The sequence below is a fragment of the Podarcis bocagei genome (assembly GCF_964188305.1).
Source record: "Podarcis bocagei genome assembly, chromosome: 7".
Taxonomy (NCBI): domain Eukaryota; kingdom Metazoa; phylum Chordata; class Lepidosauria; order Squamata; family Lacertidae; genus Podarcis; species Podarcis bocagei.
Window position 1 is genome coordinate 90,216,365 of NC_138132.1, and position 23,487 is coordinate 90,239,851.

Genomic DNA, 23,487 nt, shown 5'->3' on the forward strand with positions numbered 1-23,487 from the left:
TTTAACCCTCCATGCTCCAGTCATGATCCTAAAGAAAATCCCTACCCCATTCTATGCTGATGAATCTCAGAAGAAAGGGAAAATTCCCCCTCCCTTCCTCCAAGCTGGTTCCTGCTAAGATCTGCAAAAAAATTAAAAAGTTGCACGCATTTTCTTGCTTTGCATAATTAATAATAATAATAAAATTTTGTTTATATCATGCCCTACCCAGCCGAAGCCAGGCTCAGAGCAGCTAACAACAGTAAAATAATACAGCATTCTAAAATCAATTCATTATAAAATCAGTTCAAATCAAATTGATGGCAACCATTGGGCTAGAGTTCTGTGAAGAATTACCAAAGGAGGGGGTCAGGCTGTGCTTTGGCCAAAGGCCTGGTGGAACAGCTCTATCTTGCAGACCCTGCGGAAAGATGTCAAGTCCCGCAGGGCCCTAGTCTCTTGTGACAGAGCGTTCCACCAGATCAGGGCCACAGCCAAAAAAGCCCTGGCTCTGGTTGAGGCCAGCCTAACCTCCCTGTGGCCCGGGACCTCCAAGGTGTTTTTGTTTGAAGACCGTAAGGTCCTCCGTGGGACATACCAGGAGAGGCGGTCCCGTAGGTATGAGGGTCCTAGGCCGTATAGGGCTTTAAAGGTTAAAACCAGCACCTTAAACCTGACCCTGTACTCCACCGGGATACAGTGCAGCTGGTATAGCACTGGGTGAATGTGATCTTGCAGCAAGGACCCCGTAAGGAGTCTCGCCGCAGCATTCTGCACCCGCTGGAGTTTCTGTGTCAGTCTCAAGGGCAGCCCCATGTAGAGCGAGTTACAATAATCCAGTCTGGAGGTGACTGTCGCATGGATCACAGTGGTTAGGTCAGGGCGAGAGAGGTAAGGAGCCAACTGCTTAGCTTGGCAGAGATGAAAAAACGCCGCCTTTGTTTTAGCTGCAATCTGCGCCACCATGGAAAGGGTGGTGTCAAAGATTACACCCAAACTCTTAACGGACGGTGCTGGCACTAATTGCACCCCCGCAAGAGATGGGAGTTGCCCCCTCAATCCCATATCGTCCCGTCCCAGCCAGAGGACCTCTGTCTTCGAAGGATTTAACTTCAACCAGCTCCCACGTAACCATCCAGCCACACCTTCCAAACATCTGATCAGTGTGTCTGGGGCCGAGTCAGGATGGCCATCCATCAACAGATAGAGTTGGGTGTCATCAGCATACTGATGGCAACCCAGCCCAAAACTCTGGACAAGCTGGGCGAGGGGGCGCATAAAGATGTTGAAAAGCATCAGGGAGAGTATCGCACCTGATTTATTTGGTAATGTTTACTTTTTTGCATAGGCAGAAAGTTAAAGAATAGAACGTCAAGCTTCATAATCCATAAATGAATCAATTGTATTATTATTTACATATGTGGGTTTCATCAGCTGTTTCCTCTTCTGGGGCTTTAAAAATGTTATCCCCAAAAGGCAACAGTCTTCCCCGGCCCCCTTCTCTGTCTTTCTGGCTCTGCCCAGCCTTGTCAGGAACTAATAAGCTCTGCAACCTCAGGCAGGGTGGGGGTGGGGGTGGGGGGAGGCAGGTTGGACTTCCTGCAATTCCTGCCTTAGATGCTCAGTGCCATTGTCTGCCCCTCTGAGCATCAGCCTACTTCTTCAGCTGGAAAAAACTAGGTCAGCCATGTGCCAAGGCCCAGCGCATGAGCGCCGTCTGCAGGTGGAAGGGTGGCAATGCATGGGCTCCTTCCACACTTCCTTGATGACCAAAGGATGCTACTGTCTTGCCCCCCTCCCCGCACCCTCGGGCTCCTGCTGGGGCTGCAACAAATTGGCTCCCAACTGGTTCTCCCCGGCACTTTATGATCTCTGAATTATTCTCCAGATATTCTCTCGGCGCTCAGCTATTTTGCTTGGACACCACATGTGGATAAATGGCCTCTCTTGTGGTTTGCATCTTTCCAGGTCTCAGCCTTGTCCAGTGCCGGCGGAGCAGAGAATCTGATACTCCTGGAGCGAGAGAAGCACCGGCCCCATGACGTTGGCTCTGTCCGATGGGCCGGCAGCACCTTTGGACCCATGCAGAAGAGCCGGCTGGGAGAGCACGAGTTTGAGGCTCTGATGAGGATGCTCGACAACCTGGTGCGTTTGCAAGCGCAGATGCCACAGCGCCCATTTTCCTGGACATGTGTCCCATCCTCACTTTCTCTGTCTAGTGCAGGGGAGCCTCTTCCCACCTGAGGGATGCGTTTCCTTCTGGGGAACCCTCTGGGACCCACATGCCAGCGGTGGGTGGGGCCAGAGGCAAAAACGGGCGGAGCAATTGATGCAGATGTTACCTTGGAACAGTCTTCTTCTTTGGCGATCACTCGGAGCCGAGTAAGATGGTCTTCCATAAACACGGTTTTAGCAATGAGTCCGTAAGCAGGCTGGCTTTGACACCCCCACACTCCAGGGCAAAAGCACTCCAGGAGAGGGCAAAGCAAAGAAGGCGCAGCAGGGGGTGTGGTGGGGAGAAACCCAAGGGCCACATAGAGTGACTTGAGGGCCACTGAGGTTCCCCACCCTGGCTTTAGCAAACCTTTCCCCAACTTAATTCAATGAGTTCCTGGATGCCGAAATTGTCTAACAATGGATGGTTACCGTTTTATAACTTCAAGCTGAGCATTTGCAAGCTTCCAGATCCCATTAATTAACCCATAAATCAGAACTGCTATCAATTGACTCTTGGTAGATGTTACTGATAGGAAATGTGGTAATCTCTAAGATAGTAAAAATACAAATGTTTTTCATGCATGCCAACAGCCACCAGCACCAGAAACTGGGGTGGGTTTGGGGGACTGAAAATCCTGCTCTACATCAGCAGGTAGTTTTTGTGCAGAAGGCAAGTGGCCTCACAGCTTCAGCTTTTGCCTCTGTGTCAGCATCCAGGGGAGCCTTCAGGGAACCCTCTTTGTCCTTCCTAGGGCTACCGGACCGGCTACGCCTACCGCTATCCGTTTGTCCAGGAGAAAACCAAGCACAAGAGTGAGGTGGAGATCCCAGCCACGGTCACAGCCTTTGTGTTTGAGGAGGACGTAGCCCCCATCTCAACTCTCCGGCAGCATGCCCAGAAGCAGCAGAAGGAGAAGACCCGCTGGCTGAACACACCTAACACTTATCTGCGGGTGAATGTGGCCGAGGAAAGCCAAGGCAGCGCCAGCAGAACCAAAACCACCGTAAGGAGAACACCATTCACTGCCTCTTGTCCCCGCGAAATGCTCCACATAAGGGAAGTGGCCACCATTTCCCATGCTGAAAGAAAGGCAGGGCCCTCTTCCCCCATCCAATTGGCTACAGCAGAAATTTAGGGGACAGTTGGTTGGTTGGTTGGCATCTGTCTCAGGAGACAGTGGAGCAGTGCACCTTTGGAGAGTTACAGCGCCTACAGTTCCATAGTTTAACTGTGCTGGGTGAAAAAGGACTTTCTTTTCTCTGTTCTGAATTCAGCTTCAGTAATGTTATGACAGAAGGATAAAAACTTGCTTTCTATCCATGGACTATTCTATAAACTTCTGTCATACTCACCTTTTCCCTACACTAAAATACTGCAACTTTTCTTCACAGGGGAGTCAATCAACCCCCTTGATAATTTTGGTTGCCCTTTTCTGAATCCCATTATTTGTGTGACAAACCTCTGTCCTCTTGCGCTGAGGCTACTCCTCCAGGTCCGTCCGTTCCCCCACCCCCAGAAGCAGCCACTGGCTGGTATAGGAGGATGAAACATATTCACCGTGGGGGAGAGTTTAAAGATTCGAAAAGCTGTTTTCATTCAGTCAGGCCATTTAACTCATTTCAAGAAAATTTCTGCCTTGGACTATTCAGAAAATCAGAGGACATACGTTTCTGTTTTCAGTGACAATCAGGAAATAGGTAATAAGAGTTGTGATCTTCAGTAGTGGCAGATTATACAGTTCATGAGGACTAGTTACATGACAGCAGGGCCCACACAGTGAGATGAGCGAGAGAAGATGGGGGTCACAATGATCTGAAAAGCTCTTCTTGCTGAATTAGGAACCTGAATGTCTGTAGCCTTACATATCTGGGCGTTCTCAGTGTGGATGCAAAAGCTGACTCATCAGTTTGAATTCAGAAGCCCCAAATCCCATCCTGCCTCTCAGCTTTGCAGATCATTTGCGGAGTTGGAAGGGACCCCAAAGATCATCCAACCCCTTGCAGTGCCAGAATCCCAGCTAAGGAATCCCTCTGTGCCCTTTCTCCACCCTTAAGAGACCTCCCTTTGCCCTTACAATTTGCCCTTGACTTTTCATGCTGCCCAGTGGATGAAAGCAGACGAGGTGGAGAAAACCAGCAGTGGAACACCGATCCGAATTGAAAACCCAAACCAATTTGTGCCTCTCTACACAGACCCACAAGAAGTTCTGGAAATGAGGAATAAGGTACAGCCGCCTCCTTCCCATTTGCTCTTTGGACACTTTCCATCTCTGTTGGTACCGCCTCCGTTGCTATGGCACCCCCAAAATAATCCTGGGAATTGTGTATTGGGGAAGAATCCCCGCAGCCTCTCTCCCTAGCAGAAATACAGTGGGGAGAGCTGGTGTAATGCAGTGTAGAGTCCCAGAATTGTAGGGTTGGAAGTCACCTCGTCCTACCCCCTGCAAGGCGCTGGACTAGGTCAGAACTCCAGCCAGGTATCCCATCAGTGCTGGTAACAGGGAGCCTGGTCCTGATCCACAGCCCCTGATGGCACCAAGAAACTTTGCATGTTGCTTTCTCTTCTTTAGCCTGGAGAAGAGGAGGTTAAGGGGTGATATGATAGCCATGATCAAATATATAAAAGGATGTCACATAGAGGAGGGAGAAAGGTTGTTTTCTGCTGCTCCAGAGAAGCGGACACGGAGCAATGGATCCAAACTACAAGAAAGAAGATTCCACCTAAACATTAGGAAGAACTTGACAGTAAGAGCTGACAGTAAGAGCTGTTCGACAGTGGAATTTGCTGCCAAGGAGTGTGGTGGCGTCTCCTACTTTGGAGGTCTTTAAGCAGAGGCTTGACAACCATATGTCAGGAGTGCTCTGATGGTGTTTCCTGCTTGGCAGGGGGTTGGACTCGATGGCCCTTGTGGTCTTTTCCAACTCTATGATTCTATGATTCTAGGGGCATTGCTTCAATCCCACAGACCACAAACTTTCTCCTCTTTTCCTTCATTTCCACTTGCAGATTAGAGAACAAAACCGCCAGGACGTGAAATCAGCCGGACCCCAGTCCCAGTTGCTCGCCAGCGTGATAGCAGAGAAAAGCAGGAGCCCGGTACTTGTCATTCAGGGAGCCTCCCGGTGCAAAAACCCGCAGGGAATGTCCTGGAATAGAATCATAGCATCACTGAATTGTAAAGTTGGGAGGATCATCTAGCCGCCACCCCCCAATGGCTGTCGACTGGAGTGGGCTGGCTCCAGTGCCATAAGCGTCACTGGGATGGAGACCCCAAATCAGGCACCATTTCTCTACCACATTGATCTCACCAGGCTGTTATGAGGACAAGCATATTTTACTTATTTATTCTATAGACATCTGGGGGGCGGGGATTCAAAGTAGCGCTAAGCAGATCGCTCTTTTTGTGCAAGCATTCCTACTTGCCTGATGCAACTATCTGTCCTCTTCACCACCACCACCTCCCTGAAGTCCTGGGGTGTCTCCGGACCCCCAAAGAGCCAATTGTCTGTGCATGGAGGAGGATAGCAGGAGGAAGTCCAGTTGCACTAGCGGAAGTCCTTCATGGGCTCCTTGGCTGAATCCCAGCGCTTAGACCGCTTAAGCTCATTTCAAATAATAGAGGGTTGGGGCTTTCTTGATCTCACTGGGAATAAAATTTCACCCTCAAGAATTTAGCACTGAAAAGTGTAGGAATGGATTTAGGCAGTAGGAGAGGATCCTTGCCCACATTTATGAGATCAGCAGAGTACCATCCTTTGCAGCATTTAACTTGGAAGCTAAGACAAGGTTGATTTAACTTTCTACAGACAAGAATCCAGGATGCTTTAAGGCAGATGGGATTTTCCCTGGTATTACTACTTTTCTCTCCCTTAAAAATGACCATCACACACATTGTTTTGAGAAGAAGTGAAAGTAGTGTTTGCTTACCTAACCTGGGTCTTGAAGCAGCAGTTTACAGTAGCAAAATGAAGGCAGGTTCACAACTACTAAGTTACAAAATCTAAGTTCAAAATGTTGTCTGAGTAGTCAGCTTGGAGGCATGAGGGAAAGAGAGAGATGCTCAGGCAGGAAGGAAGGATGTAGTGTTACAGCTTCCTGCCAAGGCAAACAAAGGAAGAGATGTCACAGAGTTCTCTCTAGCAAATTTAACAGGAAAGCTCTGTGAACCTCAGCCTCTTCATGTGCTTATCTGACAAAATATGAGTTTGACTGTAATATTGTCCCACAAAAGGCCCCTCACTATTACTATTACTTTTACTATTACTATTATTTGCAAACGATATTGACATTTTTTTAAAAAACCAATTACAAACCATAAAGTGTTGTCTCCCAGGACAAATACATGTACAAATGTTAAGTCTTCTATTATCCATATGGCATCAAAACAGATTTGGAAAATCTTTTACATTCCAGGTTAAGCTCACATCCACAGGATGTACTTCAGTCTAGAGCATTAAGATAATTTATCCATAGCGGCTGCTATGACTGAGGGGGAAGGGAGATTACTGTACTGTTGTTAATAAACAATATAAATTGAGACCATACAGAGTCAAATGCAACTTTCCTGGCTGATCCTTTTATCACCCTCCAAGAGTGAGTTAAACGTTCCATAAATGCTATAATGATGGATGACATTGAAAGATATCAGGTCCAGAAATCTTTAAGCAACGGATGCTCCCACCACACATGGAAGGATGTGCCTTTAAGCATAAGGGCGAGGGAGTACAGTGAAATCTGGAAAGGCATAGAGGCATCCAGTGCCATCTTATAATGACCTTTAAAGAGGCGTCCTGCCATTTAGCCGAAATGTTTTGCAGGGGAGGGTTAGACCATCATCAATGTCCCACCTTTTTCATGGGCCAGGACTCAAGATGGCTTGCACAAATTAAAGCACAGGTAAAATAAAATAAAAATGCTGAAAACATTGTTAAAAAGTAATTGAACTCCAATAGAATTTAAACAATGTAAAAAGACAAATCTATTAAAATACAAATAATAAAAACAGGACGGTGCTATTAAAAGCCCTTCCCTTCCCTCTCGGTATAAACTGGTATTCACCTGCCGGCAGAAGGACCACGAGGAGGGAGCCAGTCTAGCTTCACTAGGAAGGGAGTTCCAAAGGTTGGGAGCAGCCACTGAGAAAGGGTGGGATCGAAGCATGATAGGATTGATCCGTGGGCCCAGAGCACCTTTCTGCTTTCCAGCCTCCATGGTTCTGCCCGCAGGCTCCCCACCCCCCCCCCCATATTTACCTCATTCTTGCCTTCCAATGCAGTCTACAGAGAGTCACTTGGCAGACGGAGAAATGAAGGATGTATCCCACAACGAGGTTCCTCCGGAGCCAGAGCCACCAAACCCTTTCAGTCAGCTGACAGACCAGGAGCTGGAGGAGTACAAGAAGGAAGTGGAAAGAAAGAAACTGGGTCTCGATGGTAAATATCATGGTTCAGGAGAACAGGGGCTGGTTGCGGCTGAGAACTAGAAACTTGAGTGGGCTGAAAGACCATAGCACTTTTTTTGGTATTAACAACTAACGACACTTGATAAAATAGGGGCCACCTAAACACTCTGGGGAGATGAATGCTGTGTCATTAGCTGAGAGAGACAAGAAAGAAGCATTAGTTGGGAAGGAGGGGATATGGATGGTTCCAAGGAATTTGTAGGTGGTGTGCTAGAGCCACAGGGGTGGGGGAGAATTTTATGTTTTCCACATTTATTTTTTTACCACGTGAATCGTTTATTTTCCTACAGAATCCCATCTCACAGACATAGCAGCACAGACTTGGAGATGACATCCAAACCAACCCCTCCCCATCCTATAACAGGACTCTCCTGCTCACAGTCCAAAGTCCACTGCCTTGCTCTGACCCTGGAGAGAGAGAATTATGTATTATAATACCTATCCTATGATATAGTCATCACAGAGTGAAAAATAGTTCATTCCTAGGGCAGTGGCTTCCAACTCTTTTCAGGGCCACCGCTCCCTTGGTTCCATAAACTCATCCCCTAGTGGCAGGAAGTTCCACAGGACTGGACTGATGGCACTAAAGGCTCGGTTACTTGCTGTTGTCAAAGGAGCCTTGCCAATGCCAGGAACTACCATCAATGCTCCTGCAGTGACTGAGCTGGGATCCAGGGCCTCGGGTGATCCCTGTGATACCCTGGACCTAAGATGTACAGGGACCTCAACTCAGCTCGGTAGTAGGTGAGCCGCCCGAAATGTTGCCTTGGCTGCACAGAATTTTGGGCCCCTGTGCTGATGACCACAGCCCCCAGCAAGTTGTGACGCCTCCCTTTGAACTCCCTGTCCTGGGGATTAAAAGACCTCCTTCTCCTTGCAAAGGAGCAAGGAGGACAACTGGCAGTCTCCTTCAGCTCTGTGTCCAAAACAGTTTAGAAACAAATTAAAAAAATTCCTTCTAGTAGCACCTTAAAGACCAACTAAGTTAGTTCTTGGTATGAGCTTTCGTGTGCATGCACACTTCTTCAGGTGCACACGAAAGCTCATACCAAGAACTAACTTAGTTGGTCTTTAAGGTGCTACTGGAAGGAATTTTTTTATTTTGACTATGGCAGATCAACACGGCTACCTATCTGTAACTAGTTTAGAAACAGTGAGATGGGGGGATTTGCTCCATCCTTGTGGACATCCAGGCATCCTGAGACATGCTTTCTTCCATTGTATTCCCATCTCCTCCCAGGTGAGAAAGACACAAGCCTGGAGGAAGAGGTGACGGCCCCTTTGGAGTCGACTGCAGATCCCACAGTCCAGAGCCCAGCCAAGCCTCCGTTAAAAAGCTCGCCCAAGACTTCAGAAGGTAAGGGAAACCTCTGCAGTGCTCTGAGAATCAAGCACCTGCTTCTTCACACCATGAAAAGTTAGGCTTTGGAACTCACAGCAACAAGATGAGCTGGTGGCCACTGGATTAGATGCTTTTAATAGGATTGGAGAAATGGGGGTGGCTAAAAACGTTGAAAGGCAGGAGCAGCCAGGCTAGCTCATCCCACAAAAACCACTTAGAACAGTACCTATACCTTTTGCTTCATACCTGAGTCTAGGAGATATGAGACTTGCTTCTTTTTTGTTTCTTTATAATGGAATTTCAGCCGGGGGTCCCTGCTAACTAGGCCTGGTACATCTGTTTCCTCTGCACTAATTTCTGGCAAATGCTTGGGTGAACAAGAGAGTCTTAAAAGATTCCCAGATGATGTCTTATCGAGGGGTGGGGTGCAACTCCTGAAGGCTGGGCGGCACAGTGGAAAAGGTCCACCCCCTGGTGCCTGTAAGATAACAAGATGTGCAGCAGCTAGCTAATTCTAGCAGCTACTGGCAGGGGGAGAATTAAGGCCTGCCTTCCCTCCTGGCCCTGCTCTGGTGGACCCTCCTTCCTTGGGTGGCAACCTGCCAGGGACTCTTTCGCTGTAATTCCTGCACTGCAGGGGGTTGGACTAGATGACCCCTGGGGAACCTTCCACTCTACAATTCTGTGATGCTGTGAAATCTTACCCTCCCCAGGATGTGATGCCCCGCCCTATTCAAGGGTGTAGTGGAAGCGTGGCCCTGATCCGAGAGGGGCATGGTTTCTTGTGGCTATGGGGGGGTGTGTGTAGTGTTGTTGCTTCCCCCCTCCCCTGCATTGTCTCATTTGTGCCTCGTTGTGTTTGGTGTGCTTGTCTCCACACTGTCTCCTTTCTCTTTCCATGTGTTGCTCTCATCAAAGGAGTTCCCTCTGATTCTGAATACTTGTCACTTTAGTAAGTATAGAGAGGCTGTTTTCTTAATTTTCAGCTGCTCCGGGGGGGGGGGGGCGGGGTCCTCAATCCAGCCTCCATTTCAGCATCTCAGGGCTCAGCAACCCTTTCATTTTTGGAGCTGCAAACGTGTGTAAAACATGGACTCAGTTGCATGATGCCAAGAGGGCCCACAGGGCAGTGGCAGGCCATCCGCTTTGCAAGCAGAGTTTCAGGATCCGTCCCCAAAAGCTCCAGTTAAACAGGGTCTTGGCTAAGCATGGTTAGGAAAAGCCTCCGCCAGAATCTCTGTGTAGAGAGGGGCAGCCAAACTGCTGGCTGGGGTTCCCTTTGGATTTCTTTTAACCCATTTCAAAACAGCTGCTCTGGTTGCCAGTTCGTTCCGGGGCCCCATTTAAGCTGCTTACATTTAGTATTTAAAGCCCTAAATGTCTCAGACCCCAAATAACTGAAAGATGACTACCTTCCCTACAGTTACAGATAGGTAGCCGTGTTGGTCTGCCATAGCCAAAATAAAAAAATTCCTTCCAGTAGCACCTTAAAGACCAACTAAGTTAGTTCTTGGTATATACCAAGAACTAACTTAGTTGGTCTTTAAGGTGCTACTGGAAGGATTTTTTTTATTTTACCTTCCCTACAGTCCCCCTTGGATGCTATGATAGGCAGAGGGGGGCCTCCTGATAGCTTGTCTGCCCTCGGAGGCTTGGTGGCACAGGAGGAGAGGGCTTTCTTTGTGGTGGCCCCCAGAGGTGTGTCTGGCACCATCATTTAACAGTTGCCCGAGAATATTGAAGATGCACCTCTTTATTCTGGCTTCTGACACTTGAGGTGTAAGTTTTTAGGACCCACCATTGCTTTGTGATTGTAAGTTGTTTGGAACAGGTTTCAATGTTGTAACCCACCCTGGCACCTTAGAGTGAGCAATGGGTAAATAATAATAACAAGAATATAGCAGGGATGGGGGACCTGTGGCAACTATCGTTGTAGTTTGGCCTCTTTTATTGCATCCTGATGAATGTGACGGGAGGATTTGAATTGCCTCTTGAGCAGCCTCTCTGAATTTGCCCCCGTCTCCGTTTCTAATTCCACTCAGGGGAAGGGAAGGAGGCTTTAATAGAGGACTGCAGCCTACTTTTGTAATAAATTTGTACTGAACAGAACTGAATGTTGGACTTTGTTGCAGCTCTCATCATTGTTAAGACTTTTCCTAATGGGTTGATGGAGTAGGCCCACCCTGGAGCAGTATAGAAACCTCTCTATGGTTGGGGTGGCTCCCCTACATCATATGCAGTCTGCTGATTAGCAAAAATACATTGTGTTTTTGTGGCATATTGCAAAAATATTTAGTGTAACATGTAGTACAGAATATGTACAAGAACTGGTGTAGCATAAGAGATCCAGGAACAGACCAGGAAGCCCCTTCTTCTCCACCCCCATCGTTCAGCCTGGACACTGAGGTTCAGCTCCGAGGGCCTTCTGGCGGTTCCCTCACTGTGAGAAGCGAAGTTACAGGGAACCAGGTAGTGGTGCCCGCCCTGTAGAACGCCATCCCATCAGATGTCAAAGAAATAAACAACTATATGGCAGCCCTGTTTAGGGAAGTTTGTAATGACTGATGTATTGTTAATCTTTTGCTGGAAGCTGCCCAGAGTGGCTGGGGAAACCCAGCCAGATGGGCGGGGTAGAAATATTAGTATTAGTATTAGTAGTATTATATTTAAATTTCACATGCGCTGGGAACTTTCTAGGTTCCTTTAGTGCTTGCCACCATCCCTAAGGCTGAACCCCATGCCATCTGCAATATACCTAACCCCTACCTGTGGGGTTGTTGTAAGGGTTATAGATAATGTGCGCCTATAGATTGGACTTGGAACACTTTAAAGCTCTGTTTAACACCAATATGCTATTAAACATCTGTAGGAAAGAACTAGAGGGCTTAATCTGAAGAGGCTGTATGGGCTGCACGAAGGCCAATAAGCTGAGGAAGGATCTTGGTAAGGTGGGAGCTGGGGGGGTAAGGGTTCCTGGATCTGAGAAATCCCTAGATGGCCTGTTCCGAACCAGGCAGCCTTCCCCTGAAAGGAACAGATGTGCAGCTTGGACCGCAGCTCAGCGGGCAAGCAGAATATCCCAGGTCCAGTCCTCAATGGCAGCTCCTGATAGGGCTGGGAGAGACTCCTGCTTGAAATCCTGGACAGCTGCTGCCAGTCAGTGCAGGCAACAGTGAGCTTGATGGGCCAGCAGTTTGACTCAGTGTAAGGCACGTTCCTGTCTTCCTCTGTTCCTAGATTCCAAACTGTCGACAGAGACTCTCGTGGCCTCCGCGGCTAGGAGTCCCTATGCCCAGCCCTAGCAGGCCCTCCTACCGCCCTGTGGAGACTAGCCTACCCACAGTAGTTCATGCTTTGCTAACCGGCTGCTTGGATTACTGCTGTGCGCTCCCTCGAAAAGTGGGGCAGAATCCTGCTGCGCGTCCAGTAGGGTCTGATGACACTGATCATGAAAGCATTGCAGTGTCTGCAGCAGGACCAGTTCAAGATGGCGGCACTTGGACCCAGCTGCTTGAAGAAGCGCCTCTTCTCTCTGCAGCCCCGGCCAGCCCCAGGCTTTTGCAGTCTGCAGGAGAGGCTCCAAGTGTGGAACTCTCTTCCTCTTGAGACCAGCTTGTCCCTCCCCATCCCAACGTTCATTCAGGCATCCGCTCAAGGGCGCTGCTCAGGCAGGCCTTTGGAGCAGGCACCATTTGGATAAGGACATGATGGTTCTTGCTGTACAAAGTATTTCAGTAGTTATTTATGTGCTCATTACATTTACAGCCCACCTTTTCTTCCAAGCAGCTCAAGGTGGTGTGGGTGGTTCTCCCTCTCCCCGTTTCATACTCACAACAACCCTGTGGGGCAGGTTAGGCTGAGGGGGTAGTGATTGGCCCAGCTTCATGGCCAAGCTGGGATTCGAACCCGGTTCTCCCAGGTCAGATTCCAACACTAACCACTGCAACCACTGCTGGCTCTCCAAAGGAATGACAATCATTATGCATTATAGTTCTAACCTTTGCTAATGTTACATTTTTATTGTTAGCCATTCTTAACAATAAAAAAGTTATTTATTTTAATACAGTACAGTAGTAATATAATAATAATAATAATAATAATAATAATAATAATAATAATAATAATAATAATTGCATTTTGGTGAGGAAGCAATATTAGTTACTGGTGTTTGTTTTCTTGAACGCACCTTATTTATTCTCTCCATCCCCTCACTCCCAATCGTATTGTCACCCATCTGTTCTAGCCCTTTATTATTGTTTCACACACACCCCGGTGCCCCTTTCTGCAGAACAACCCCGTGAGGTAGATCAGGATGAGAGACAGGGACTGGCCCCAAGGTCACCCAGTGAGCCTCCTGGCTGAGCAGGTCTCTCCCGTCTATGTCTTGCACTTGAACTACTTGTTTTGCATCACTCCTGGTGCAATCCAAAGACAACATCGGTTGAATCTTCAGCTCTCATTTCTTGTTTCTCTTGGAAAGGTGGGAAGAAGGCAGACGGTGGCCAGGCGCCTGCCGAAGCTGACCAGAAGGCGGACGACCCAGGCACGGTGGTGGTGAACGGCAAGGACGATGATCAGAACATAGAGGACCTGCTCAGCAAAGGAATGAGCCAGATGACCACCAACACAGACACCGACGCCCCTAAGGACAAAACAGAGACGGTCACCAGTGGACCTGTGTCACCCGAGGGCTCCCCATCCAAGTCTCCTTCAAAGAAGAAAAAGAAATTCCGGGCCCCGTCCTTTCTGAAAAAGAGCAAAAAGAAAGAGAAGACAGAGTCTTGAGGTCCTCTCCTGGATGCTTCTCCCTGCTCTTCTTCCTCCTCCTCTTCTTCTTCCTCCTCCTTTCTCCTCCTTTTCTTCTTCCTCTTGCCTTCCGCTACTCCCTCTGCTCTTGCCACCACAGGGAAAACTCCTCCTTACAGTGGCATCTCGTTCGACGGCGAAAAAGAGAGGCTGAGGACCCTGGAATATTTTTCCCCCCATGGGATTTGCTTGGGAAGGTGAGGAAATGCTTTCTGAGGATTTGTGAGACAACCCTCCTCACGGCCACAAATCCAGGGATATAACCAAGATAGTCTGTCCTTTTAAATGCTCCCTTTGGGACGGAGAGGGTGCTTGCCACTGAATGCCAGTCACTTCACAGCGCAAACATCCCAAGCCACGTCAGGCCCACGCGTGGAAGTTTCCCATGGACTGCTTTCTAGTGCGCAGCAGGTCACTTTCAGAAATACTGGTGTGCACTGGGGAGAGTGCTGATCCCTTGCTGAAGCAGGAAACCTGCAGAACGGGAGGTTGGACTGGCTTTTTGGATGCTTGATCCAATTGCCGCTATTAATCTCTGACGGAAATTGCTCTAGACTTTAAAGCAGACAAGCTGTTTTGGCTGCCGAGAAGCCATTGGAGAAGGCTGTGGGATTTCTTGGGCAAGGATCTGACCCAGGAGCCAGCTGAGCACCTTTCCGTATGAACGAGTGACACTAAATGCCTTTGGGGAAGGTGGGTGTTTTAATATAAGGACTGGCTCCCCCTGCGCCAGCGGATTGCCCTGCAGGTGGAACAAGGTTGGGCAGGTGCCATTAGGCTGGCAAAGGGGAAGAGAACAGAGCTGACCCCTGGGGCACGATCCAATAAGAAGCTCTTCCTCATTGGAAGTCGCTGTGAGGTGTACAAGAGGATGGTGAGTCTCTTGCACATCTCATATTCTTTTTGATGGGGCTTGTGCAGGAGAACTTCTCAATGTACTGGGGGTACCCTGTGGATTTTCTGCTCCAGGCTTCAAAATGAGCAGGGGGCTGTTCCCCAGTTCACAATCCAGGCTAACAAATGGTGGAATGATTTCCCTTGTTTTGAGGACTGTCTACTGGTTCTGGATTGAAACCCGCTTAGATTTATGGGCTGCAATATCCCCACGCACGCACACGTCTCCTCGGGGGTAGAGCATGTGCTTTGCATGCACATGATCCAGGGATCAATTTGAGGTGTCTCGGGTGAGAAAAGGACACCAGGTCACAGGACCAAAGGAGGTCTCTCACCTGATGACGCCTCTGAGATCTGTTGCCAGTTGGAGTGGCTGAAGCTTGGTGAGGTGGATCAGGGACCTGGCGTGATCTAAGGGAGCTTCTTGTCCTTAGATGGTTAGCTGTGGCCACCCAGCAGCTCCATCAGATCTAGAGAGGCCCTCTCTGTTCCAGCTGCTGGTAAAGTGCCGATGCCCTAGTGGGAAATAAATCAGATTCTCCCAAGTTCCACCTGCACTACATTAAGGAAAATATGTATTACGATAACTCCATTTCAGCCACGTAAGTGCTAGTTTGGTTGTCTGGACTATCAAGACAGCCACAAACACTGCCGATAATGTCACTTGTGTAATCACAACGGATAATATGATGGAAAGCTTACAAAAATACTATTTTCTCACTTACTGCACTATTAAGGGATTTTGTCACGCTTGAGGTGTTTTCACAAGTGATTGTAAAATTTGCTGCAGCTGTAAATTGCTTTTGAGAGCCACTTGGATTGGGGTGCAGGTTCTGCACAGAAATGGCCTGCCTCTGCTCTCTCTACTGCATTCACATTTAGAAGTGATCTGAGCATCACTCGCGATGCTTAGCTGGGACACAGATACAGATTTTCAACGGAAGTTAATTAGAGCTGTTAGTGTTTTCCTTTGTTTGGCTGGATCCGGGGGGGGGGGCAGTGGCTGGGGACCCACCAAAGAGGTCTGCTGCCATCTTTGTTCCTCCCAGGCAGGGTTGGGGACAGCCAGGTGTAGTCTGGCTACAGTTTCCATCATTCCTGCCCATTGGCCATGCTGGTTGGGGCTGATGGGAGTTGTGGTCCAAGACGTCTGGATGCTCCTGCCCTTAAATTCTTCAAGCCATGCTAAGCATTACAGGCACATCATGGCAGTTTCACCTCATCTGAAAATAAAGCTGCTGCTTCTGGTGGAGTGATCAGGACTGAGAAAATGGGGGGGGGGGGCTGAGCAGTGCTTAACATTTTCCCTGCCAGTCAGTTAGTTCCCTGTTCCAATCCGAGCCTCCACTCTGGTAGTTGAACATTGTTCTTTGCTCTGCATTTGAGACTCAGCAAGAAGAAAGAAACATTTGGGGGGTGATTTAAGAAAGGTGAAAACGTTAGGTGGATATGTGAAGCCACTTCTCTTATTGCCCCACCAGAAGTAGGTTTTTCTAAAATTAAGAAAAGAACAGTTAGGATTAGGTTACACACAAGTGTGATCCTTCACTAGCACTGGGGCCAAACTAAGCACGACACCATTGCACAATTAGCAAAAGTGTAAATGGTGGGTTTTTTTCTGTGGGTGTTGCTGGGGTGCTGTGGGTGGGGGGAACAATCCAGATCAGGATTCTTGGGGGTGTTGCAGGAGACTTTTAACACTTCAACCCCTGCTATTTCCCGCTCCAGAACAAATTTGTGTGTTCTAGCACTAGAGATGGGGGAAGAAATATGATTCAGTTTGCATTGAAAGGCAACATTACCAATTCACACTTCCCAAAACAATATACAAATTGAAGAACAACTATCCTCCAAATTTTGTGTTGCAGTTTTCTGAGAAAGTGGTGTGTACAGTAATGCATCTACAGAGGTAAAGTTGTGCATACTGTACCTATGCATAGACTAGTAAAAATAACATACAAATATGTGTTGTATTTGAAGAAAATATGCTTTGCTAAAATTTGTTATTAGGCAAAATGGCACACAGAAATGCGCGTGTTAGAGGAAATTCACACTAAAATGCTAATGAATTTCCAGCAGGACTTAAAAAATACATTGCAAACTGATGTGGAAATGTGAAGAACTGGATATAAGATTGGAATAACAGAGAGAAACTGAAATTGACAAGAGTCCCCTATGCATTACCTCTGCCACTGGCCAGTTAGGGAGACTTAAGGAATGGCCTTTTGCTCTCATGTGAACATGCCTATGCCAAGAATCACAAGGGTAATGCAAATCTATTTGGGCACAATCTACGTGCATGTTCTCCTGCACAAGACACACTGAAATGGGTGAGAGCTGCTCACATGGAGTAGATCAAGTCTCTGTGTCACAATACCCAGAAAGCAACACCTTCATAAAGGAACCATCTCCTATCTGAGCCAGAGAAGTTGCTTCTTTTATCCCATTGGTTAGAAAGTGGGGAGTGTGTGTCCACACAGGGGCTCCGCTGGTGCATACAAGTACATTTTGAGAGTAAAATAACCAACCCCATTTCCATAGCTGTCAACCTTCCCTTTTTTGCGGGAAATTCCCTTATTCCAGCGCCGCTTCCCGCTGCTATCCCGGATTATTTAGATATCCCGTAGACTGTTCCTGGGACAGGTGAGGCTGCTGATCCCTTGTTTTCAAATCTGAAAGTTGACAGCTATGCATTTCTTCTTTTAAACTCACTGATGGAGAGATTTCACTCTTCTTGTACCTCAAAAATTATACTGGTGCTTTGCATAGAGAAACTCATTTCTCTTGTAATAAGGACCAAATCCTCCCCTTTTCCTCAACAGATGAAAGGGAATGAATATTTTAGAACTCAGTCATTTTTATAAAGAATAAGTGACTGGAGATGTCCTGCTGTTATGAAACTACTACAACAAAAGGCTTCTCTGGTTCTGGTGCTTCCACAGACCAGCTAATAACATCAAACAATGTTCATTATACACAAACGTTGCTTAAATGGTAGGTTGAATGGGCAGTTTATGCAGGAGATCCCTTTGGGAAGGGTTGGGGCCATGTCTCCTTCCTGGGAAGCCCTCCAATTTCTGGGCAACTCACTGGTCCTGCCTGCTGCAGCCTCGATTTCATTTGCCAGGTGTGCATGTCAAAATCATGACAACTGAAGGTGGCGGAATTACCTGATTAGCCTGAGCTGATAAGTTTGCTATAGCCATTCAATGCAAACAAATGCAAAGTGTGGGGAGGAGCCACAGCTTAGTGGCCAAACATCTGCCTTGCAAGCAGAAGATCCCAGGTTCAATCCCTGGCATCTTCAGGACTGGGAGAAAGTTCTGCCTGAAACCCTAGAGAGCTGCTGCCAATCAGTGTAGACAATATTGAGCTATATGGAATCTGTATAGGGCAGCTTCCTATGTAAGCCACAACCAATGCTCTCATATATATCACTCAATGTAATCTTGAATTTATTCATTGCTATATTTGTATCCCAGACCTTTAAACCTCACTGAGAATCTTCCTTCTCCCAGCACTGAAATGGCACCTCCAAAGACCAAGTTGCCAGCTCAGGCAGTGAGTCTGAAGAACGGCTGCTCGATTTCACCCAGGGGGTTGGAACAGGTGACCTATTGGGTCCCTTCCAATTCTACAATTCTATGATTCCAGGCAGTGCAATTTTTCTAGAAAAGGAGGTGCTGGAAGCAATGGTGCCCGTCTGAGAGGTGCCAGAACTGAGTTCTGGTGAGGTCCAGCTGGGGGGGAAGCCCTGATTCTAGGTGTGTAGTCAGAATCTGGCGGACTGAGGCCACGCAATGCAAACCAAGGTCCAAATTCTCTCCAGGAAAGGCAGTTGCTGTGAAACAGAGCAGATCTGGTCAGGAAAATAATATTTAGGAGCAGAAGTGGACCACCATATAAGCTCTACACTTTACAAGTTTCCACATGATGTGTGAGGAAGGGGTGGTGGCGACACTGTGTTTGCAGAATGTTGTCAGTGGAGATGTGGGCAGCGTATCGTTGCTGAGAGGGGCTCAGGGGCTCATGAATGCTATGGAAAGATGCTTGGGGGCTCATATTTTCTCAGAGAGATTCAGTTGGGAGTCATGCCAGCTACCCTGGAAGGAAACTGCTCTTTTGATTCCAAAGGCCAAAACAACTCTGTAAAGAATCCTGTTGCTCTCTAAGGACGGCTGCTTTTGCTGCGCCAACAGCTTTCACTGCGTGACACACTCCCTTCAGTTTACAGAGGCATGGGCAGAGGAAAGGAAAGCAAGGCTTGCCAAGCACATGGGGAACCACTGCTAAGTGGGGAGGTCATGGCATTCTGCGGTTGCTGCCAGAGGAACTTTCTCTTTTGTTCCCCTCTTCCCCAAGTCTTTAAAGGGGCTCTAGGGAGAAAAGGGTGTTGAGTACATGGAGGTAGGCTGGTTAAACAGAGGGGCTGAGCAGAGGCAGGGCTTCAAGGAGACCACAGGAAGGCTAGAAAATAAAGGCTGAAGCCTTGCAGAGGACACAGAGTGAGGCCAGAAAGGGTGGCTCATTACTCTGGCCAGGTCTCACGAGTTATTCAGCTTTCCCCGGCTGGGAATGCTCCAAATGTTTTGGACTACAGTTCCCAGTCAGAACAAGTGTGCTGGCTGGAGCTGATGGGAGTTGTGGTCTAAAATCTCGGGAGGGCACCCAGTTGGAGAAGGTGGCGTGAGAGCCCCTCGCAGCCAACTGGGATAGTTCAGCTGGTAGAGCATGAGACTCTTAAGCTCAGGGCTGTGGCTTCAAGCCCCACACTGGGCAAAAGATCCCTGCACTGCAGGGGGTTGGACTTGAGGACCTTCGTGATCCCTTCCAACTCTACAAATTTGTGATTTTGTGAACTGGAGGCTATTGTATCTGGAGAGCAAGAACCACCTGAAAGCCCACTTTGCCAGCACATTGGGAAGCAGGCCCAGCCCATCCATCCTACAGCATTACCTTTATTCTTGTGAAGGGAATGCCCTGGATGCATTCGGGGTTTGTCTTGGGTAGATTCCTGATGAAATGTGCCCCCATTTATTTGAGCATAGCAAGCTCTGAGTAATCAAAGATTATCAAGTCCCAATTCTTATTTTTTTAAAATAGTATTTAGAAGAGAAGTTAGCGGAGAACAGACTCCCACTCTCACTCTGCAATTACACAATATTCACGTAGTAATTATTCATTTATAACTGTGCATCTGATCACAAGAGCACTTATTCCATGTAAGCAGCAAGGCATAAGCAAATGCTGAATTATTATGAAGCAAGCCTGTCATCATCACCATCCTTATGCAGCTGATCTGTGGGCATTCACTCCCTGAGGAGGAAAAGTGGTTTTCCTAGGGTGTAAATGTAGCTGTTTTGTGATGGGTCATATCTTTTCCCGCCCCCGCCCCGGGTTTACAATGGAAGATTGGGAGACAATGGATATATTATGAGAGGTGCAGCTAGGCAGCTTTTGAAAGAACGGCATTTTGGCTCCTTCTTCCACCCCACCAAAGTTACTAGGAGAGCCTATTAATTGTCTTCTTTCAGCCTAGCCATGGTTACTGATTGCAGGGGCTGGACTAAAGGACCCTTACGGGCCCCTCCAACCTTTATGATTCTACGTGGGGGTCAACTTGTAGCCTCTTCCCAGAGAGGGGCTGCACCTCCCAGGCCTTCATTCCCCTCTAGATTTCAACCAGCAATCAACAACTCCTGAACTTGGTGCAGAGGTGGAAGAGTCAAGAAGGTGAGGCCAACTCTGCTGAGCTACAAGACTTGCGTGGGGAGGAGGGAGTCTTTGAGGTGAGCTGCTCACAGGTTACTAAGATCAGAAGCTGGCCCTGATTTGTCCCCCGTCAGCAGCCAGTGCATCCAGTTTAGGGGTGGTGTATGTAAGCTACTCTCATCTGCCCACCACACCCAGGATTCCTAGGATGCTTTGGTTCTGGGTCCAATAACACATTTCACAGCTGGAAAGTGTGACCACAAAATATACATAGCAGAATGTGGTCCCGCGGCCATCTCAGGAGAGTTACACGTAGCGAGACTGAGTGTGTGGATATAGCACCGGTTTCGTGGAAGAGCAAGGGAAAGGAGCAAAGGCAGCAATAGGCGCCTCCCAATCGGTAAAGCCACAATTCCCGCCCTGGGACTCCACAGTAACTCCTTGGGATTTTGCCCACTGCCACACACTGACATTAACAGCAGCCCTGATCACGGCTGGCCCATGCCCTTGTCGATTGGCAGGGCAGGGGTCCAGCAAGCCCAGCCCCAGTGCAATCCCCGACTCCCCTCCACACACTGCAGATCTCCGAGCTGCCTCTCTCCCCACCAAAAAGGGATTGGGGCCAGGCCTGGCCCAGATTAGCCAGAAGCAGAGGTCACAATAACGCCGGGCTGCAAAAAACTTCAGTGTCTGTGTCTGACAATCGTGGCTTCAAAGTGCTATTTAATGTTGCCCTCTGTAAATAAAGCCCCCGTGTTTGGCCTTTGACTGATATTGTGAAGTCTGCCTTTGAGGTTCTGATGTAAATAATCTTTCTCTGGCAACTTAAGACTCTTCTCTTTCTGCGTTATGACACAAAAGCCTCTACTTTTCTTTCTTTCTTTTCTGTACTTGCCACAACCATGGGGCAGCTCAGACTGGCAATTGGGTTTGTTTTTCCTTTGCAATTTTATATCTTCCTTTTTGTATTGTACTTTGGTTTTTAAACCTTTGAATACTTGCTGTCTTCAAGAGAGTTTGACGAGTCAGCAGCTGACCCCTTCCCAACGGTGCCGCCTTCTGCTACTGCTGCATGTTCCTCCGTACAGATGATGGTAGATGCGCTTCTTCTTGACCTAATGGATAGTGCGGTATGAAAGAGACTGAGCTGAGTCAGGCGAGAGGCCTGGGCTGTCACTGGGTTGCCAAGCAAGATACGACTGCGAAATATCTGCATCTGAAACTCCTTAAACAGCTTTTGTCTCCTTTGATTGCTCTTAAAAAATACACAAAAAAGCAAAAAACAGCAAATGCAAATAAACTTTCACCTGAACACTGAAAGCATTTTTGGAAATCTGTTTTTACTATGAACCAGCACATGTTATGGTTGTAAACAAAAATTGCACTTTTTCCCTTATGGGGTATCCAAGAGCCCATATAGAGTCCTTACATAGGTTCCCTATTGGTAGGAGAAAATAACAGAGGCCAACCAGAGAATATTGAGAAGCAAAGCAGCTAGTAAGCTTGATCTTTATTGATCTGTTGCAACAGGGTGCTCCCCTCACTCACAGGAAAGAAGGCGGAACCCAGAACAATGGCGCACAAGGCCTTATAAAGACTTTTGAAATTGCCACCCTGTAGATCAAGACACGGGTGGCGCTGTAGGTTAAACCACAGAGCCTAGGACTTGCTGATCAGAAGGTCGGTGGTTCGAATCCCCGCGATGGGGTGAGCTCCCATTGCTCGGTCCCTGCTCCTGCCCACCTAGCAGTTCGAAAGCACATCAAAGTGCAAGTAGATAAATAGGGACCGCTCCAATGGGAAGGTAAACGGCGCTGCTCTGGTTCGCCAGAAGTGGCTTAGTCATGCTGGCCACATGACCCGGAAGCTGTATGCCAGCTCCCTCAGCCAATAAGGCAAGATGAGCGCCACAACCCCAGAGTCGGTCACAACTGGACCTAATGGTCAGGGGTCCCTTTACCTTTACCTAGATCAAGACCACCCCCAGAAACATCATACATACATCACAGAAGGGGTGTAACCTAAGACCACCCCTCAGATACATCGTACCTACATCACAGAAAAGGTGGTCTAAAACAGAATTTTTTTATTTCTGTCATTGTTTATCTCCTGTCTGGCAGGTTACTTGACTGGATTGCCTGGGGAACCTGGCCACTCTTTTGTAATGATAAATACTTAGTTCCTGGGCCAGGTCACAGGCTCACACCCTATTCAAACACAGATATACCCTTAAGACAGGATTTGTGAGGAAAGAAACAATGGGGAGGTTTCCCACTTTGACCTTGCAGAGAAATCATTTGCTCAAAATGAATCAAAATGGTTCCAGGTTGGTCTTCCTGTGCTGATCTATGTACATGCTTGATTGGTACACTTATGAACATTACCATATATCTAAGACCTCAAAATTCCTATCACATTATGCACATAGATCAGAGCCACAATGCCTTACTGTTTGGGGAGCATCTCCAGACTTTGTTTTCAATTCTTCTTAAGTTGTTGCAGAATTTGAGAACTACACAGAAGGTCCCTTCAGGGCTGCCTGGCATGACAACTGTTATGGACCCCCACAGACACATTCAAATCTGGCCTGGGACTGCATTAAGACCCCTAAGCGCTGAAAATACCATAGTGCCCCCATATGTCATGCAAAACAGAAGCATGAAATTTTACAAACCCCCATAGATTTATTGCCACATATGACAGGAATTTTTTTTTTTTTTTTTTTTTTGCCTTATTTGAATCTACACTGCTAGGTCATCCCTGGGTTTAGGTGGGGATAAGTACTATAAAGAGAAGAGAAAAATGAGGCAAGAGTGTGAAATCTTAAGGAAGTCGAACAAAGCTCTGAGTTTCCCTGTAATAGACTGCTTCAGTGTTTGTTAAGAATTAGACATTTGATACTTAATAAACAAACAAAAGCTCATTTCTGGGCGACCCTGCTTTCCTGGTGCCCTAAGCACGTTCTTCATCTGCCAGCTGGGAAATCCAGTGCTGCTTACACCCAGTGAGCAAAGGAAGCTAACCAGGGGGGCAGACCACCAAGATCCTCACACGCAAGATAGAAGCAATACAGCT

The 23,487-nt window shown here is 47.7% G+C and overlaps 2 protein-coding genes across 4 annotated transcripts in view; both read left to right on the plus strand.

The window, feature by feature from the left end:
* Nucleotides 1-21,732, plus strand: part of ADD2 (adducin 2) — a 78,937-nt gene extending 57,205 nt beyond the window's left edge. For 2 of the 3 annotated variants that reach the window (XM_081200952.1, XM_081200954.1), the window contains 7 exons: nucleotides 1,948-2,124; nucleotides 2,949-3,200; nucleotides 4,302-4,421; nucleotides 5,204-5,293; nucleotides 7,473-7,629; nucleotides 8,899-9,015; nucleotides 13,481-21,732. In XM_081200952.1, the coding sequence (XP_081057078.1) occupies nucleotides 1,948-2,124; nucleotides 2,949-3,200; nucleotides 4,302-4,421; nucleotides 5,204-5,293; nucleotides 7,473-7,629; nucleotides 8,899-9,015; nucleotides 13,481-13,785 (1,218 nt within the window). In that variant the 3' untranslated portion in view covers nucleotides 13,786-21,732. Of the gene's footprint in view, nucleotides 1-1,947; nucleotides 2,125-2,948; nucleotides 3,201-4,301; nucleotides 4,422-5,203; nucleotides 5,294-7,472; nucleotides 7,630-8,898; nucleotides 9,016-9,918; nucleotides 9,953-13,480 lie in introns of all 3 variants that reach the window. The other variant, XM_081200953.1, reaches the window with a different exon arrangement.
* Nucleotides 1-23,487, plus strand: part of LOC308590768 (E3 ubiquitin-protein ligase TRIM7-like) — a 104,137-nt gene that overhangs the window by 36,910 nt on the left and 43,740 nt on the right. The window lies entirely within an intron of this gene.